Below are 20,271 nucleotides of genomic sequence, written 5' to 3' on the forward strand. Positions count from 1 at the left end.
GCAGAAGCTTGGACGATGTCAACATTCGATGAGACGGCATTAGGAGTTTTCGAGAGGAAAATTTTGAAAGTGTTCGATGCAATAATCGCTAGTGGAAGCCGAGGAAGACAAAGACCTCCGCCCCGTTGCAAGGACCAGGTGGAGAAGGATTTGGCTTCTCTTGGCATTACCAATTGGCGCCAAACTGCCAAAAGAAGAAACGAATGCGTAAGCGGTGTCTACTCTATCTACATATGTAAAATGAAATGGGTTAGAAGGCGTTACATTTTTTTTCAAAGACAAAGACAAAGACAACGAATAACAAACGAACCTATGTATATCAAAAATATTTGGAAAATTATGTGATAATTTTTGACCGCAAATACGAATCTGATTTAAGCGAATTTATTCCCCTAATTTATCCGTTTATCAAGATAATTTCAAAATCAGATTTTAAAAGAATTCTCACTATCCGAATTTTATATGTTCAACGAACTATTTCTAATTGGAACCAGATAATTGATAATATGTGGATGGAAATGTTGATCTATGATATGTAATCTCTAGCTTCTGTGTGTTTAACAGCCATTCTATGTCATCTCCAATTGGAAAAATCCATATAAGATGCTATTAACTGTGATATTTTGGATTGAAGAGTTGAGATCGAAAAATTAACGTTTGGTTTTTTAAGTACCACCCTAATGTACCCCCAGCTAATATGAAATCCACACATATCCCACACTTAAATTCCATTTTCCACTTAACTCGCATATGTCTCCAAGTGTGGTGTGTGCGCAGAAAATATGAAAAATGCCATCATAAAATGGAATCTCCGCAGCCGTATCCGCAACTCATACACGTATAATGGTACTCATTATAAGTTTACATTGATTGCACATTTTTGCTATTGACAATCATCGTGAGCAATTAAAAATTGAGTGCATTATTCAGGAATAGTGGCACTTGTAGATGACAAGCAGACGAATGCACATTAAATGAAAGCACACAGAAAGGAAGAAAAAAAAAAGAGAAAAAGCACATGCGCGCTGTCTGTAGACTACGTAGGCGAATGTGGATTTAATTACAACTTCATAAACTTGTTGGATTTTCATTCCATTTTTTTTTCGTGGCTAGTGTAAGGACTAATACTAAGTGTGTACGTGCGATTGCTTAACATGTGTGCTTCAATGCGGCAAAGAGAAATTCGATAAAAATGCCACAGCAATAATACGCCGAATAGCGATGCTTGATAACGTTCGTACGTACCGTTATGCGGGTACAAAAACTAGTTGACAACTTATTGGACGACGAGGGAAGTTAGCTGCTAAGCAGTTTCTATCCACTCAAGCTCGGCAAGGACGAAACTACTTGGCAGCTAATATGTTTATATGTGTGTCTGCATGTGTCTGTGTGTGTGTGTGTGTGTGTGTGTGTCATTGAGCATCGAACGAGTTCTTTAATTAACTTACTTGTCATACATGTTACGCTGCTTGGCATACATGAAGAGACTGGCCATTGGATCCGAGCCAGGCGAGAGCAGGAAGACCAATGGTATTCTTGGCGAGCTGTCAGCAAATGAGGCATTCAAATCGAAAAGTGGTGGCTCCACAAATGATTGGTCCATGTTGTTCGTAATGAATGTCTGTAAAATAGATTTCTCATTTTTTTTTTAGATGACATACACAAAAGCAAAGAGTTGTACAAAAAATTTTGGGAGGGGGGGAAACATGTTAAATGTAAAATTTTCAAAAGCTTGCAAATATATGAAATATGTGTGTGTGTGTGTGTGTGTGTGTTACGTACAGGATAATAATAAGCATACTTTGGCTGGCAACTAACGAAATTCTTATTTTATATATGTATGTATGTGTGTGTTAGTAATAGTTGTACTCATCTATGTAGAAAGTGTAGGAGCCTTGTCACAGTCATTTGTCTGAAAAATATAAATAAAAAAAAATACTGTTGTTGGCAATGCTAGTTAGCTTGCCAAGTCGGATTTGAGTTGCTAACTACATCCGTCATTATGCAATTGCATGCAGACCAACAAATAAGCAAAAGCTTCAGTACACTCCCCCACACACACAGTCATTGGCATTGATGGCGCGTCGTCAGATAGTCGTCGCAGTAATGCTTTGTCCATTTGTTGTTGGCCATTTTGGTTCCAAAATGTATTGACGTCCAGCAGTCAAGTAACGCGCTTGTCGCTTGTCGCTTGTCGTTTGTGCCATTTCACAATTTGCCAGTTGACAGTTGGCATTACTGTTATGTCGGTCAAGCAGTGCTTGTCGTGCACGAAAGTTGGATTTGGCGAATTTAAGCGCGCGCACACACACACTCACCGAATCATAGACAAATATACATACGTACATATATGATCTGTGTAATTGCTTTCATGCCAACAAACTAAAGGGTACAAGCGTTCGCAAAAAAAAAACTCGATAGCGTCCATGTTGGTAATGTTGAAACTATCAAAACTGAAGGTTAGCCTCATTAATGTTTCGAATATTTGAATTTGAAAGTTGTGGCCATGCGCAACACGTGCCGATACACTTGAGATTTCAGGAGTATCGTACGCATTTCGTAATTACTTTGCGATTCGAGTCATTTGAAGCTCCGTTTGTTTTAGAGAAACAGCATATAAAAGTGGAAAATATTTTGTTAGTTGCTTCTCCGTGTCATTATTCGTCTGTCATCAGCGTGGTCGACATCCTTAATACAGTCGTCGATTCATAACTAGGTATAATAACGTCGAAAAGCTATCTAACCTTTGACCTCATACTAAATTTGTAAGCTACGCCTCAAGTCAGTGTCGAAAATAATATAGTCGAATGGAGATATTTAAAGATACCTTTTGGTTTTTTAGGTTCACAGGAATTATAAACTTTGGAAGAGGTATTAAGAAACTTCCATCGAATAATACATTTTATGGTATTATGATATAGCTATCTTGATTCGGAGACACTGAAGCTTTATATAAGAAGCTTTTTCATATCATAAGTTCAATTAGAGATTTAACATCACACCAATTCTCATGGTCTTTATCTTAAGTAGATCTTAGATTAGAATATGATAAAGTTGAAAGAAACTTGATGCCTTTCGACACTCTAGTCATAGTTTACTACTAGGAATAGGAATAAATATGGTTTTGTACCAAAATCGCAACCACTGAGCCATTCTGAGGGTCGCCTTCTTATTACAGAATTCCAGTTGTCCTTACGGCGGGAGTGAAAAGGGCCTTCTCGAGTCATTCATTGTCAGTCGTGGTTACGATAGAGTTTCTGTAGTGTAAAAATAAATAAGTCTTATGTTCTAACATAGAATCATCATCATCAATGAGCACTACAACCGGGTGACGGTTTTGGACACGTTCATAAGCCTTCGCCAGTCGTCTCTGCATTGCGCACGACGGCGCCAGTTGGAGATTTCAAGCTTCGTCAGGTCCACATCCACTTGATCCTTCTACCTGAGTTTCGGCCATCCTTTTCTTCGTCGGCCGCCAATGGGTACCGTGTCGTACATTTTTCGTGCTGGAGTGTTTTCTTCCATTCGGGCGATGTGTCCAAGAAAGCTGCGAACCGCTGTATTTTTATGCGCCGCACTATGTTTATATCGTCGAAGAGCTCATATAGCTCGTCATTCAAACGAATCCGGTACTCACCTACGCCTACGCGTAGCTCTCGAAAGCTCCTCCATCAGGACGGGTATGATGAGCAACTTATAAAGCGTTAATTTTGTTTTTTACGAGAGAGGGCTCTGCTTTTCAATTGCCTACTAAACTCGTAATAGCAACTGTTGGCAAGACTGATTCTCCGATTGATTTCGTGGCTGATGTCGTTGTTTGAATATATGCTGGAACCTAGATAAACGAAGCCTTTGGGGTGTAACTGGGGTGTGGTAACTTATCTGCGTATCCAGTTGCAGTTTACCTATCATGCTCAATTCCTAATTTAAGGACTAGTAGTATCATAAGTATATTAAAAAGTTTGGAATCTTATAACCAACTTTTGTCAGGAATTTGTGATGGCATTCTGTTTGCCTAATATCTTCGTAACTATTCATACCGAAATCGGTCCAGTTTACGATAATGTTAGCTTTCATTGATAAAAACTGACTCTTCCTCTCTTCCATTTATAATAATTGAGATCTTAAATACTATTTGTTATTGCAATTTAATCGCTAAATATACTTAAAGCTTCATGAGATGAGTTCAAAAAGTGTCGCTCATCGTTCGTTTGCTACTTCATTTGACTCTTAGAATGCGATTTCCCGCGGGGGAGTTGCATGACTTGCACTAGAATGGACTATATCACACACATATTTATGATGGCATATGATTTCTGCATTTTTACATTTTCTACTTTGTACGATATTGTGTTGTGTCATTTGATTATGTTTATGTTTAGTTATGCTTTATACCATACGAGTATAACATGTTATTTTTTCTAATTTCACATGCGCTCTTGTTTGTCATGTATTGTAAAAATATTTATGAAAGCATGTACATATGCAAGTTGATATAAATATGTTCGCATACTTACCCTTACGGCGGGCACAACTTTGTCCGGTCGCAAGGATTTCAATATAATTAAGTATAGCATTTCTTCCACTGTATCGTATGGCTTTGGTAGCGGATGTTCCTCGGGCGATGATAAGTCATAGTATTTCTTCCATAGTTGAATATCCTTTGTGAATTGTTTGTAAAAGTCTTTGAGGCTAGAAAGAGTGGAGCACACATAAAAATATATACTTGTATAATATATGAATAGAAGTAGTTTTAAAGTTTATAATAGCTTGGATAATAACCGTTATTCATAAACATGTGAACTGAAATTGGTTCGATGAACTCTGAAAATTATGATATTGAAACAGTAAAGTGTATACCATAGATAAATGGCTTTAAATAGAAAAGACAGAAAACGCTAAAAAAACTCCCACTGAGATCAATCGTTTTGAAAACCACTGTATTTACTTTGGACTCGGAACATAATTTCACGCTCATTAATCAAACGCATAAATCAAAAGCGTCTAAAAAACAGTCGAATGCATGAATAATATTTCGCAATAAACTCCAATGTGATGTGCAACATTAATTTCCTTGAAATTTTGCAACAGAAACAGAACAGAAAAATAACAACAGAAAAGTACAATGCAAATGGTGAAGAAGCATTGCGCATTAATATAGTAATATTTGAATTTGTTTTTGGCGCTGCATTACAACAAAGCCAAGTTTGAAAAATTAGTTTATGAAAAGTAGGAAGAAGACGAATTAGTCGATTTTGAATAATGCCGCAATCAACTAGCTTTACGCTTACTTTGCCGTCGAAGCGCACATTAGTTCTTAATGTGTGCCGTTGCAATTTAATTGGAAATAAAATATGAAGCCTCTTGCCTAACAATTGAAGTCCGATTAAGCGCGGTATTCATGAGTGCTCAACACTTCGCTAATAGATGGTCATGAACGAAACCGAGTCGAGTTCGACCGCTCTCAGTTGTGTTCGAGTTTAAGATGCCTCGGTTTGTGCAAACAGCGCCGCAAATTAGCAAACTCGAAGGTTGCGAAGCTTAAAAAGTACAAAAGCCTTTGAGAAATTATGTTGGTATTGTTTTGCCGGTTGCCTAGGCGTTTAAGCGCCTCACTTGAGTAATGAAAGTGATGGCATATTCCATTAGCTTAAAACATTTACAATGCCAAGTGTTTGCTTAAGCTATACTCCGCTCTTCTTAAATATTTGTTGCTCAATTTAGCCTTAGTGCATCCTTTTTCGCGTAAGAAGTGGCCATTTTTTATCCACTTCTAGCATGGTTATTCGTTTGCGAGTCATTTGACTAATGCTATTGTTGTTGTTGTAATTTTTACAGTGTTGCTTAAGAAGAGGTTAGTAATTCTGGTGTACAATATGATAACTGAAAAGTACTACAACATTATGCTGAATTTTCTCACTAATAATGACATTTTTTTTGTTGAGATTGGTTTGAGAAACTATAGAGTCTTCCAGGAATGTGATCCCAAGATCTCCCCTTGAAAACATATTTTCTAAGTTGTCATACTATCTTCAGCAGAGAATATATGCATTAATTTATGAGAGGTCTTGAAAAAATTCAAAGGTTCTCAAATTTGGAAGCAACCAGAAAAAAAGTATTCAACAGAGATATTGACTCAACAGATGGAAGTCATTTTAAAGATCTCCAGTATGGTTTCAAGATTAGCAAATACAATTTGAATACAATTTTACTAGAGTAGGGATAAAACTGTGCTAAAACTGTTTGGAGGAAGGCGGGTTGAAATCAGCTGAACTGCCTCCAATATCCAGTTTTTGACAGGCTGAGGTTTAAATACCTTGTAAGGCTCACCTTCGGCGAACCTACCGAATTGACTAGCATTGATATTAGCCGACTCCAGAAGTTTGTAACAGATTCCAAGCGTTATCAAAAGGATCTCTTTCACACATTTGGAGTTTATTGGTATCACAAAAGACAGCGCTAACTAACTGTCCAAGTGAGACCTACCCGCAGACAGAGATCTGTCTACTAACCTAACCTAAAACCGAGTTCATCCTAACTGTCCAGTTTTTGTCAGGCTGAGGTTGAAATACCTTGTGAGGCTTATCTTCGGCGAACCTAGCGAATTGGCCGAATCATAAGGGTCTCGTTTAACATATTTGGACTTTATTGGTATCACAAAGGACAGCTCTAACTAACTGTACATATGAGATCTATCGCAGACAGAGATATGTCTACTAACCTAACCTAATTTTTAATATTTTAATTTTTTAATGAACAACTACTAAAAAATCCACAGAATAGTTCTGCCACCTAATCCTTGTACAAATATACGAAATACTTCAAGAATAATATATGTAATAAAGGCCAAAATGATAAAACGGTTTAAGAACATTTATTTTCTTTTTGGTTGCAATATTTCCACCTTTTTTTAAACTTGGTTAAAAAAATTAATAAAAAATGCAACTAAATATTTAATTAAATTTTAATAAAAAAAAAATGAATTAAAAAAAATTATTTTTTTTTTTGGCTAAAAAATATAAAATAAATATTATCTAATCGGCTTACATTTTTCAGCCGCCAAAGGTTTTACTTACCACTTCCTTTTATTATTATCATCAACTTACCCTTCCAGATCGCTAGCGCGAAATATTTGTGTCCAAGCCTTTTCCGGTAGCCAAGTATTGTCCGGATTAGGCGGCACCGCTTGCAAGCCAACGCCTCCAGTCAAGAAGAACAACAAATGCGATTTATTTATTTGGCCCTGCAATTGCATAATGTTTATTTGTTGTTGTTTTTGGTTATATGGTACAATAGCAGCACCAACGGCAGCAGCAGCCAACACCAACGCCAATAGAAATAAGTAATAGTAAAGCAAGTTTTGCATTTTGTTGTTTATTTATTATTGTTGGGTGTGTCTATGTGTGTGGCAAGTAAATAGTTTTATTTCAGTTATTGTATACCATAAAGGAATGTTTAATGGCAATGTTGGCATTTTAGTTCTTATCATTCGGATTGTTGTAGTTTATTTTTGTTTTTTACTCTTGTTATTGTTATTGTTGTTATGCTCATAGAGCTGTAAGTAAGCAGATATTAGGCGGTAGGCAAGGTATTAGCAGTTAGCAGCATTTGCATCCGATCGTTTGCCTCGTGGCCAACGAGTGGCAATGGCAAATATTCATGGTACAACTGCCGCATCGTTTATAACGGCCAGAGTTGTCTTGTGCACAAACACACACACACACACACATACATGTACAGGGAATGAATGAAGTTGGAAATTAGCAAATGGTAAGTTCCATTTAGATGATTGCAGTTTTATGTTTGTTCATGCAAATTAAATGGGATTAAATGAAAAATTAATCAACATTAAGATGGCAATGGCGTCAAAAGCCGAATGGGCAAATAATGCGAGTGCACAATGAAAGAAAATACTAGAATAAGTAGCAGGAAGATTTGTGTGTGAAATAAACAAGAAGAAAATATATTAAAGTGCTAGCCTGTAAGGCGAAGAAGAATTGTATGAAAAAAAATCGTATAAGAAATGAAAAGCCTTGCATCATCTTAGCTCACAGTTGTTTGTATTTAAGGATGCAAATGTGGACCTGTGCAGTGCGTGAAATTTGACTAAGGATCTTCAATTCGAGTAGTTTTAGTGTAAGGAGAAAATAATATAAATTCTTAGTACTGTTAAAAGCAATAACAACAAAATTTCTTGCTGAAAAGGACCACCGGATATATCATAAAGTAGGTTGGCAAATATCCCTTCCGCTTTTATGCTCTTTATTCAATGCTTTATAAAAAGTTTTACAGTGATCGGATTTAGACGATTTTTAGAAGGCAACTTCATAAACCTCCTTCGTGGAAGTCCCCTCCTTATTTGCGAAGAACTCGGACAACCACTTTTCACAAGCTTCTTTTGAGTTCAATTTTACACCACCAAGGGCGTTCGCCATGGACAGGAACAGGTGGTAATCACTTGGCGCTATGTACGGGCTATATGGTGGATGCGACAGAACCTGTTGGCCAATTCTGGACGCTTCTGGTGGATCGCCTGCTTCAAGCGGTCCAGTTGTTCGCAGCGGATGGCATCTGGCCATATGGGAGCAGCTCATAGTGGATGATTACCTTCCAATCCCACCAAACACACAGCAAAACCTTTCTGGCCGTCAATCCCGGATTGGCCATGGTTTGGGATGATTCACCGACCTTCGACCGCGACCGTTTTCGGTGTTCGTCGTCACAGGTCTTCCATGTTGACACGTCTATAACCGTTGAACGCAATATCCAAACTAATCATACATAACGTCGTTTTGCCAGATACGTGCTCTGTAGTGCCTTATACATTTTCGTGAAATTCAAAAGACTAAAAGGCGGAAGGGAGATATTTGTTTGATATTTATATTTTTTAAAATCAATTGCAGGTCTATGAGTTGAGCGCTTTTCAAAAACCTCAGAATGGTTGGTAAACATGGATGGATGTTATCCTCGAATCACAATATATAGAATTGAATTGACTGAAGTTGTCGAAACCATAGTTCTGTACAGTCAGAAAGCAATTAGGAACCACTTTTCTATTGAGACTTATGAAAGAAGTTTTTCTGTAAGCGCTAATCAGATCTATAAAAGCTGCCTGAGGAACTAGATTTAGGAATCGTAGTTCTTGAGGCATATGTCTATAAGATTTGAATCAAGTCTTAAATAACGAATGGTTTCTATGCAGGAGATCGGGTTTTAGGAGTTATGTATGATGCCCATGGAAAAACCAAGCTAATGTAACTTAACTTGAACACTCTTTGATGAATGATTTTTGCGATGAATGGAAAGTTCTATAATATTTATGGGTCTTTTAAACTATTGAAATTGATTTTAAGTCTATTACGAAAAAAATGTTTCACTCTTTTAGTTTTTTCTTGGAGTTAAACAAATTTCGTACACTATGAGTAAGCTTAAAGCAATTAAATGCTTAAATGAAGTAAGAGGCTTAGACGTTAGAAACAAGAAACAAAGCAGAATTTCAGTATTATTTCTTTTGCCAACTACTGCCACTCAACTCCAAGCACTTAATTACATATTTCATTCAAAAGCTAAATAATCGCGCTTTCATTACGTGCTTATGTAACTGTACATATGTATGTATCTGAATGTTTGTATATTTATAGCAAATTTACTGCGTAACTAACGTTACACACGCTACACAGCATTAACTCACCCGCGATACCAATATACCCAAACACATGACCAACGAGATGACAAGCTTATCCTTCTCGAAAAGCGATCGACAAACATTTTGATAAATTGATTTCGTAAAGTAATAATTCAAATGCTCTAAACGCTCCTCGAGCACATTCGATTTCGGCGCCTTCAATATAGCATTGACGAAGAGATTGAGAAACCAGGCCAACGAGTATTGATACATCGGATCGATGTTTGCCAATTCGCTGATGCCGAAGAATAGTATGGCAGAATGTTTGGCCACCGGTACGTATTGTTGGCGTGCGGCGTCAATTTCCGTTTCAGTTGCCACAGCGATTACTTGCTTCTCCTGTATTTCCTCCGATAGTATTTTACTCGATGACAGTATGTTGATGGCATTCTCATCCTCCAGCACATTACCCTCCGAGGAGGATAGTACCTATGGGATAAGTAACGAGCAGAGAGTGAGTGTTTACGCTGAATTTAGTTCGGTTAAGTTGAGGTTAAATACAAGCAAAAGCTTACATATCTATGTATGAAGTGAGTACGTATGTATGTGGTAAGTATATAGCAAATCGTCGGCTCAGCCGTTGGGTAAGTAGTTTGTGGGTATATTTTAAGTACCAGCCATTACGGCTACATAAGTAAGTACGTCCATTTGTGCTTTAGCATTAGCAAAGCGGCTTGTTTGTATGTTTTGTTGATGGATGGATTGCTAAACTTGAGCTTAGCAAAGCAATGTAGTGAAATTGTCAAATGATTGTGTGGGTCTGAGCAAGCACTTTCGATATGTCTTGTGAGGTGAAAGTTTTGGCCGTCATTTGCTATTATTTGATTGAAGCTTACAGTGGTTGGAAGCTTATTTGTAACGAATTTGTAGAAATTCGCCTGTTCATTTGTTCTTAATATTGTCTCTTGAGTTCAGCCAATGTTAATGTTATATTTACATAGGGTGGACCAAAAGAGGATATAAATTCGACTCCATATATAGTCCAGAAGTTAAAGGCTGCGTGCTTAGCTTCAAAAATATTTCTTCAAAGACTATTAAAACTATCTTTGGCACAACTAACAACACTATTCTTTCAATTATTATCAAATATATAGCTCAGTGTACTCACCTCCAAAATCTTCGATTCGATTGTGTACAAAGCATCACGATTCTTTGCTGACTCAACAATCAATTGTTCTTTTTTCTCTTGCAAATCGGGTCGTTCACGTGCCACGGTGTTAGCGAGTAGTTGTTCGCGTAAACCCTGTTCTGTTATCATGAAATTCAAAACCGCTACCTATAAAGTATACCGAAAATTTATGAATACCGGCTTAAAACAAAAGAAAGGCTACTCAATATTCATGAAAAATCAGAGAAAGAATAGCTCAAATTAAAATTAGCTAAATGAGCTTAATAAATGCAGTTATACTCGTTTAAACTTGAAGAAAAAACTTAACAGAATGAAGTAAATTTAATTTATGCAAACATCTGTTCATTTAAAGGGGTAAAGCTTTTGTTTGAAATTAAAAAAAATAAATAAAAGTTGTATGACTTATAGGCAACCTGTTAACCCAGTTCGCCAAGATGTTTCTCAAAGGCTTTTAAACATAGAGTATTTCATCATTATATCATATGATTAATGGCGAAAAAGCTGTCACTCCCAAAAAATATATGGTAACAGAGAAATTGTGGATCAACTTTTATATAGATAGGGATTTATATACTACGTTTATGCTTCATTTCTACTCGGTTACATTCTACATGGGTAAAGCCTATAAGCATAAACGGCAAATACTCTACTCGAGGTAAATTCTGAATTGAATTAAATTGAGGGCTGCCACGTATTATAAATATGTCCGTATTTTCCAGATAAAAGGGGTATGCGGCATAAATCGGTTGAGAAGTGTTCGAGCAGAAATGCACGAGCAAAACCGACCACTGACCGACCCAAAAAAACCGATTTTTCTACGAAAACCGACTACCCACTCGTCGAAGTTACACCATCCGACTACACACAGTGCCACAGATGGGCCACAAAAAAACCGGTGCCAAAAAGTAACCAATAACCGGTTACTGTAGTACTACACAGTACCAGGCGTTTGCCGCAAAAACTCGGTAGTAAGTGGGGTAGGGCTTTTTAGCGAAAAATTGGCAATACGGGAACCCTGAATATGCAATTTGTCAAAACAATATACACCGGCACAAAAAATCAGCTGATTTGACGTTCAACTTAACTCTAAATCCGTTTATGCATCCGAGTTAACTCGTCTACAAACGTAAAGAAAATGTGTATATTCTATCCGAGTAGATTATTTAACTCGTGGTGAAAAAGTGTTTATGCATGTAGGGCTTTTACTCACGCTTACTAATTCGGTTGAGCAATGAATAAACGAATAGTTTTAGATATTGTAAAGTTTTAATCAGGAGTAAAAGTTATTCAAAAACGATTTATATTTTAGATTAAAGATTCAAAGTTAATAAGATAGTATTCGCGTCTTTTCGTCGAGCGTCTTTTCGTCTTGCTTGCTTCGCGTCTACTCTCAAAACTCTCCGGCTCTCTTGTGCTCGTTGATGTAGACTTTATGTATTGTATTTAAGGGTTACCAGCTACGTCGGGGTTACCTCAATCCCACATGCATGTGGGTTGAACTTACCCGTGTATAATATAACCGAGTAGAAAAGAAGCATGAACGTAGTAATAGAGTGTAGAGTAAAGATACAATATAAGAACAGTGTAATAGCTCTCTTCGATTCGTTAAAACGATGGACGATGGCCAACAAAACGAATAACTCGGATGATCGAGAGAGAGAGAAACCACCTTATCCGTATATTATTTTTTGTTTAATTCAATTATATAACCTTGATTTCACTTCCGCATGAGAATTTATCGACAACAGAGTGAAGCTCTAAAAAAGCGAGCAGCGAGTGGCGAATAGAAGGCGGCTATTGCTGCAATAGTAAGTTTATCGTAAGATCGCAGACATAACTTGAAGATTGTTCACTTAATAATAACCCTTTGTAGCTTTAAAATCACGTGTGAGGTATAATCTTTAAAGCTTCATTGGATGAAATCCAAATTCCACTTTCAACATTCCATAATATAATAAATTCCGTTTAAAAATTAATTTTTTTTATTAATCACACAAGCTTTCATACGCCCGCGCTTTGTAGCTTTCACTTACCATAACCATTATTTCCGGTGAATAGTGCGGATTGCGCAAGCATGTTGTTATGTACAGGCGAAAACTTGGATTATACTCCAACATCGTGTCACCGCTTTTAATAAATAGACCACCTTTGTGTTTAATTACGTTTTTCTCCAGTATTGGTGTCAAATTGGAATCCAAACGCTCACCTGCAATCAATTGATTAAAAAAATGCAATATTCAATTTAGAAATTCTAATCAATAGCGAGCAAACCTCTCTTTGTATGTTCATATGATGGATGGAGTGGTGCATATAATTGTTTGTTTTTCATTTTGAATGCCCGCAGCATTGTGCTATGCAAATCCAGTTAATTAAATGGAAATCAGAGTGGTCTTTGTTTTCCATTTAATCATGCGATATGGTGATTTGATTTTTTAATAATATTTATTGGTAGATTTTTTTGTTAATTGCAAAGCGCAAAAGCTATAGTAAATACCACAAATAAGCAGGAAAAATAAAAAATTCGCCACGTGTTTCGGAGCGACATCTACCATATCGTCATGCGAACAATTCTTTATGTAAGTGAATTGGACAAGTGGAACACCAAGGTACAAGGATTTGTAAATGAAAATCAGCACAAAGTGACTGAGTTCTGGAAGTAGCTTACATATAAATTGCGGAATGTTTCTGTTATGAATAAAAAATCTGCATGGACATGAGTCTCTCTGCTTGATTTTTGCATTTTCAAGAGCCATAAAACATCGTTTGTTAGTATGTAGTATATAAAATTTGTGTAAAATGAGTATAATTTTTTTGCAAATTTTTGCCACAAACATTGACATTGACGCATATTTACCAACATATAGAATAAATCGATCGTAATTCATCACACTGTTTCAACTTTGAAAACGATAATTGAAATTGTAATTGAAATGTTAATTTGATACGAATTATAAAAAACGGCTGTCCGTGAATAATATTTATGTATAATACATACATCCTTTTTACATATGTGTTAGCTATTTGACTTACATGTGTATGTACTATGTACAGTTGTGTGCCTGGGCATATTTTGATTTATTAACGCAAACTTTTACTGTTAACACCTTTGACATATTGATTTCATTTAATAAAATTTCCCATCAAACACAAAATCAAATATTATTTACACACACACAAACACACATTCATGTGATATATGTGGTTATTAAAATTATATTAATAGAAAAACCACAAACAGCGTTTGTAATTAAGCACTTTCAAATGCCGCGAATTAAAAATGTTTCAAATTAACTTTTCGCATTACAAAAAAAACACTAAATAAATAAATATAATTATAACTATTTTTTTCCACATTGCTGATGTTAGTGTCATGTGATATTATGTAATGCGTATAAGTTTATAAGTAATAACGGTTTTTAATATGTGATTATGTGTATGTATTAGGAGTGTACTCGTACTTATTGCTGACAAAAAAAAAAATATTTCAAATATCATAAAAGCCTACGCAACAAGTGTATCATAGTGGTCAAAGTGGTAGTTGAACTTAAAAAATTCAATAATAATTTTTAAATTAATTAATTTTTTTATTTATTTAAATTTTTTATTTATTTATTTAAGAAATTAAAATTGTTATTATATTATTTTTTCCATACCAGGGTTTCCAAACGGTGTTCAACGTTTTGAAAATTAATCGCCCCAGAAGCCCTGATCACTTTGTACTCTTAGACTTTCGATGTTTTCGATAAATTATTATTCTATTTGTAATTAGTAATTCAGTGGCGTATTCAGCTTAAGGGGGGGTAAGGTTTGTTTCGTCGAAAAAAGACCTTTTTTCATGAATTTTTTTAGAAAAAATTATTGCTGTTGGTTTATTTTACTTATTATTATATGAAAGTACAACATTTGAAGGATACTTAAAAAAAGTTTTATCGGAAAATAGCGAGGAATAACGGATTTATCGTCGATCTCTGCAAGCACCTCGAAAAGAAGTTTTTGTGCGGTGACCAGCCTACAGCATCATTGGATCATCTGAAACCAAAACATCAAAATGCTTTCTTTAGTTTATTAGTTTATCTTTCAATTGACGTTGAGTTTTTTAATTTTTCAATTTTTGCTACCATTTTAAAGTTAAAATTACGATTTTAGACGAAAAAATCGACCTATTTGTTATTGTAAATTTATTAGTAATTAAAATTTTTGGAAAACCTCGACGTCATTCGACAGCTATATATACATATGTAGAATATTTGTACAAAATTTCAAAACGATCGATGCAGTAGTTTTTTCTGTAGGCTGGTCACCGACTTTAAAAATGACATATTTGGGAAAATCGATTCAAAGTTTTGTGCACTCAGTGCAGGTAGCCTAAGTTAGAGGTACCGTTATTCAACCTGCTGTAACTTTGTTAGTTTTTCTCCGAATGACCTAAAACTTTAACACAATTTCTTTAGATGTTGATGGTTCAGAAAAAAAAAACATAAAAAAATGGAAAAAAAATGTTATCAAACCTTACTCCCACCCTTAAAATCTATTTTTAATTTCATTTAATTCGAACCTATAACTATTCAAGAATGTTCCTTTAAAATTTCAAGTGAAAATATCGAAAACTCTTAAAGATATAGCCGATTTATGGTGGAAGCTTCAGGCGACGGCGAGAGCGCCTCAAAACTTTGAACGCGTTTTTCTCGAAACACTGTTTTTACGACTGGCGCATGAGGTTATCCAAAACCTATTAATCCAATCGGTTCCAAAATTTTTATTACGTTATTCTCTACATATATAGCTATGTATGAACTAGGATAAATCGATGAAGATCTTCTTTACCTTTCAACTTGATTTATGAAAAAAGGCGATTTAAAAAAAATTCAAAGGTCCGCCATTTTGTTAATTTTTTCGCTTAATGGAAGAATTGCTGAGTAAAACGCTGAATTTTTGTGACTTGTGAAGAATTTACACTGATTTTGAATTTGTGCGTTGTACTAAAATTACTAACGTTCATTGGAAGAATTGAGAATTAAAGTTCAACGGACGCTTCAACTCGTGTACGATTTACAACTCCGACAAGTCTTTTTAAAAAGATTCATTACATAGATAGACAATTAGAGAAAACAATCAGCCATAAATTACAATAAATAATAAAAAATATATATTATGTTATGTTACTACACGGCAACCGAGGCCCTTTTTTATTATTTCGCACTAAACTCAAAGTAAAAAATTAAAAAAAAAAGTTTTTTTTTATATTTTTTTTTTCGCATCGTATACATCAATTGATTTTGTAACCAATAAATATACAAAAAAAAAAAACAAGAAAGCATAAAAACTGTTCGTAAAAAAGTAATTAACAGTTCCAAGAAGTCTAAAGCTGCGATCGAACGCGTCCACGCTCTGCACGTGCAGAAACAGGTTTTGAATGAGTGTAATCTTTTACCGAAAAGTGATTTGTGCCATTAGGCATAACAGACAAGTTAAGACAGTGTTGGCCAATATATTAAGAAGCTTAACCAAAGCACAAGCTTAACCAAGTAACAATGGTCGAAGAGTTTTCTAACATCAGTGAGGTGACTTAGAGATTAAGTGTTGAGTGCGTGATAAGATAATGCATACAATTTGAGGTTATCCGACTGTATTATAAACCTTTTTTATCAAAGCTTTAAGGAGAATACAGAAACTCATCTGAATCCCAACTTAAATAGAGAATGTTAATTGGTCTATAATAACGCCTACCCTTCCTTATCATTAAATTAATAAATACTATTTTCTGTGGTCAAGTGACTAACAAGATTTAATGGCGCCGCTCACCACGCAAGTGGGTAGTCGGTGCGTTATTCATTTGTTAAAAATAAAACCAGACCACACATGCCTATAATTGAACCACTTCTTCATGTGCGTACTTCCTCTAAACTGGACGGCGCTGCGTCGTTAAGTTCTTTATTGCTGTCGTAATCTCGGAAAATAAACACACATATGTGAGATGAAAAATCAAAAAAAAAATGTTGTAGTCATCTGCTGCCCACTGACACGTGGCCAAAATAAATACGTTCCTCATACGGAACTGTGTTTGAAAAATGTTCAAATCATCATTCGATACGGTTCGATTTGACAAGTAATTTGTTGTCGTACGAAATACATAAAAAATTGCAAATCACCATGAACTTGAGTTGATGCGTTTGTTGATTTTATATTTATAACATTTGAGTAGGTACTCAAACACACACATACATACTAGGGTGGCTACATAAGTATTAGCGCATAAATTTTTCGCCAAGTAACTGTCTGCATGTACGAAACCCCAAAAATCCGTTCAATTGAAGAGCACTCAGCTTAATAAGTGTTTTCTGAGAAGTCATTTACGTATGTGAGTGTGCGTGTGTGTGTGTGTACATTACTTCATTGTTATGTGTTTTTAATTGGATTTGTACCGACGTCACTCGTTTATTATTTCTAGCTGACTTCATTGCGTCATTAATCTTAGCCAATTCGAATTTGTGAGTGGAACTGGATAAAAAAACTGAAATGGGCGGCACAAGTATTAGGTATTTCTTAGAAAACGGTACGTTTACTTAGTTATATTTATTTATATACATAGATTTATTCTTAATTTATACTTGAGGCATGTAGATAAAGGAACAAGCATAGGTTCTCGCAGTCTTTAATAGTCTCACTATCAAAATAATTAAGTGCGGAATATTTATTGACGGAAGTTTATATGAGTTGCGCAGTAGATTAAAAAGCGGTGTCTACGGCAGTAAAGAAGACGAAATATGTACATTAAAAATATTACCAAAATTTCACACATAAAAAATATTATATTTACACTTAACCCATTCCCTCCCATTGTACTCGCTTGGGTACAGAAACCTCATTTGATCCCAAGTGAGTACTTGGTTAAAAGGAGTGAATGGGTTAAAATTAGAGATGAACACGTGTTTAACTATTGTTACTGCTCCAACACATTTGGAAACCCTTCAAGTTTAGAACAGAGAAAAAATCATGCAGGTCTAGTAATTTCAAATAAACATATTTTCTGAGCAATTAAATACAAATCTACTCAATCGTTAGAATTATGAGAAATACAACAAATTATTATTTAATTTTTTTTGTTTAATTCTACTTTTCATTTTTCTCCAATAGTACAAGATGTATTCAAAAAATAACGGGAATTTGAAAATTTTCAATTCTCTTTTTTTAATTATTATTCCGTTAATGTACGTGTCCCTGATGTACGATAAATTTTGCTTGTGGCACCCGGTAAGGTTAGATGTGTTTTTATAAGCTTGGCGATTTTCGTTTATTAAAAGCTCACACTTCGTTGCTTCCTCGTGAATTCTTGACCAAAGGTAATATTGTAAAACGATGCCCACCCCTCTTTTCGCCAGATATAACTTCGTGCGACTTTTTCCGATTTCCAAAAATAAAGAGCTTCTTAAAGGGCCGTTGTTTAGAAGCATGAAAGAGCCAAAGGCTATCACAAAAATTGAGTTTGTGAAGTGTTTCGATGATTTTGAAGGCGACAACATTAATGTATGCGAATAATAAGTATTTTTTTTTAATTCCCGTTTTTTTTTTTGAACACATCTCCTAGTAACAATTTTGGTTGAAAATTTTCGGAAACATTTTTGGATTTTATAAATGTTGAAAATTTTATCATGAATGCATGGAAAGAAATTAGGGTGTCGTTCCGGACAAAAATTGGGTATTTTCGAAATATTTTTGAAAAAAAAAATAATTTTTACGGAAACTCTAACATTGCACCGTTTGTTTATATTTATATTTTATATTTTTTGTTTTCTCCTAAATTTAAAGTCGGAATTGCAAATATTGGATAAACATTTTAATGTTCCGATGAGAAAAGTATCATTTCAAAAATTCACTGGAATTAAATGTTTTGAAAATTTTCTAAACTTTGTACTTACCAACATTTTCAATTAGCACAGGGTTGCCATATGTCACGGACAACTCAAGTATTTGCATGTAATTGGGATCACTTTGCTTGATTACGCGTAGGTAATTATCCTTTTCCATATTTTTAATCCATTTGTTGGCTTGGACTGGAATAAATATTAGATTAGAAAATAGAAAAGAGCTTTTTGAGGAAAATTTTTTTAAGAATTAATTTTAACACTTAACTAACTTTTTCATTTTGGAATTGAAAATCTTTACTCGAAATCTTGTAAATTTTAATCCTATAAAAATATAATTAAAACTTACTCAAAGCATATGGTTCTCAAGTCTTCATGTAATACCATGAAAAGTGTTCTAAACGAAATGGTAGATTTATTTCTCTATTATGTTTATACCTATAATAGAGAACGATGCTTGGAGTATCTCTCAGTATTATTGTTGACTAAGAAAATATTAAATATACATATTTAACATAGATTTTTCCTTGAAAATACATTTTTTTTTTGACACAATGATCTAGAATTTTCTATCCACACTTGAATGAATATAATCCTGTGAAAAAATGAGATATTCAAGCTTAATATTTTAACCCGAATATATCAATATAGTCCAACAAATAAAAGTTGTTCCTGTCATCATCCACATAAACAAAAAATATATTAGAATATCTAAAAGTCTCCTTCATACGTACCTTAAAATCGTTTAAATTCAATTTGAAATTACTTAATACTCAATAATTACACACACTCAACTCACACTACTATAATTACTCCTCAAAGTACTACAACCAACTACAATTAACTGCAGCAAATCAATAAAAATCACCTTGTGGATCTATCATTAGCGGATATCGATTCGAGTTAGCCACAATAATGCCATTCTCCACGGAGAAATTATCTGCCGGCAGTCCAGCTAATGACCAGGCGCGTATCTGCATCGGATTGCCCAATGTGCTGGCCAGCGAGAAACGCTCCGAACAAGGAATTTTTTTGCGCACACACAACTCATTCCATTCCTCCAAAATTTGAGCGCGATACTGTAATGAAAAGGCATACCTCTGTTTTACATACATACAAACATACAAACATACAAACATCTGGAAATATTTTGTTAATTTAGAAATGTTGGTGTTGTGCAAACTAATTTTCAGCACAATACAAAGTTTCAATCAGACAATAATTTATGGATTCGTGGAATTATGAAATGTCTGTGGTGAAGGCGTTGACTACAACACATTTGTTTTGTTTTATTTGGTGGGCGGTAATTACAGCACACCTATCAATTGCATATGAATGCCGCTTTAATTCAACGGCAACTGTCTGCGCCGCTCTTCTGTGAAGGTACTATGTATGACTATTTGGCGCGTCTATGGTTTGGCTTTATTAAACAGCGCATTCATTTGGTGCTAAGCAACAAAATGAAAATTGTTATTTTCGAGTTTTGATTCCAAAACTATTTTTGCACGTATTGTCTGCTGCTTTATGCTGCAAATGATACAATGTTACCTTTTTATACCAAATATACAGTTGCGTGCGGTTAATTAGCAGTGTTT

General features: G+C 35.0%; 1 protein-coding gene across 1 annotated transcript in view; it reads right to left on the bottom strand.

Annotated features, from left to right (window-relative positions):
- The window catches only part of LOC105214707 (dynein axonemal heavy chain 3), a 108,866-nt gene that overhangs the window by 8,337 nt on the left and 80,258 nt on the right, over positions 1-20,271 (bottom strand). The window contains exons 51-58 of the mRNA XM_011188282.3: positions 19,545-19,755; positions 18,731-18,865; positions 12,848-13,020; positions 10,794-10,961; positions 9,692-10,114; positions 7,107-7,243; positions 4,518-4,692; positions 1,449-1,621 (exon numbers count right to left, since the gene is read on the bottom strand). Coding sequence (XP_011186584.3) covers positions 1,449-1,621; positions 4,518-4,692; positions 7,107-7,243; positions 9,692-10,114; positions 10,794-10,961; positions 12,848-13,020; positions 18,731-18,865; positions 19,545-19,755 — 1,595 coding nt within the window. The remainder of the gene's footprint in view (positions 1-1,448; positions 1,622-4,517; positions 4,693-7,106; positions 7,244-9,691; positions 10,115-10,793; positions 10,962-12,847; positions 13,021-18,730; positions 18,866-19,544; positions 19,756-20,271) is intronic.

Source organism: Zeugodacus cucurbitae, chromosome 4 (assembly GCF_028554725.1).
Source record: "Zeugodacus cucurbitae isolate PBARC_wt_2022May chromosome 4, idZeuCucr1.2, whole genome shotgun sequence".
Lineage (NCBI taxonomy): Eukaryota > Metazoa > Arthropoda > Insecta > Diptera > Tephritidae > Zeugodacus > Zeugodacus cucurbitae.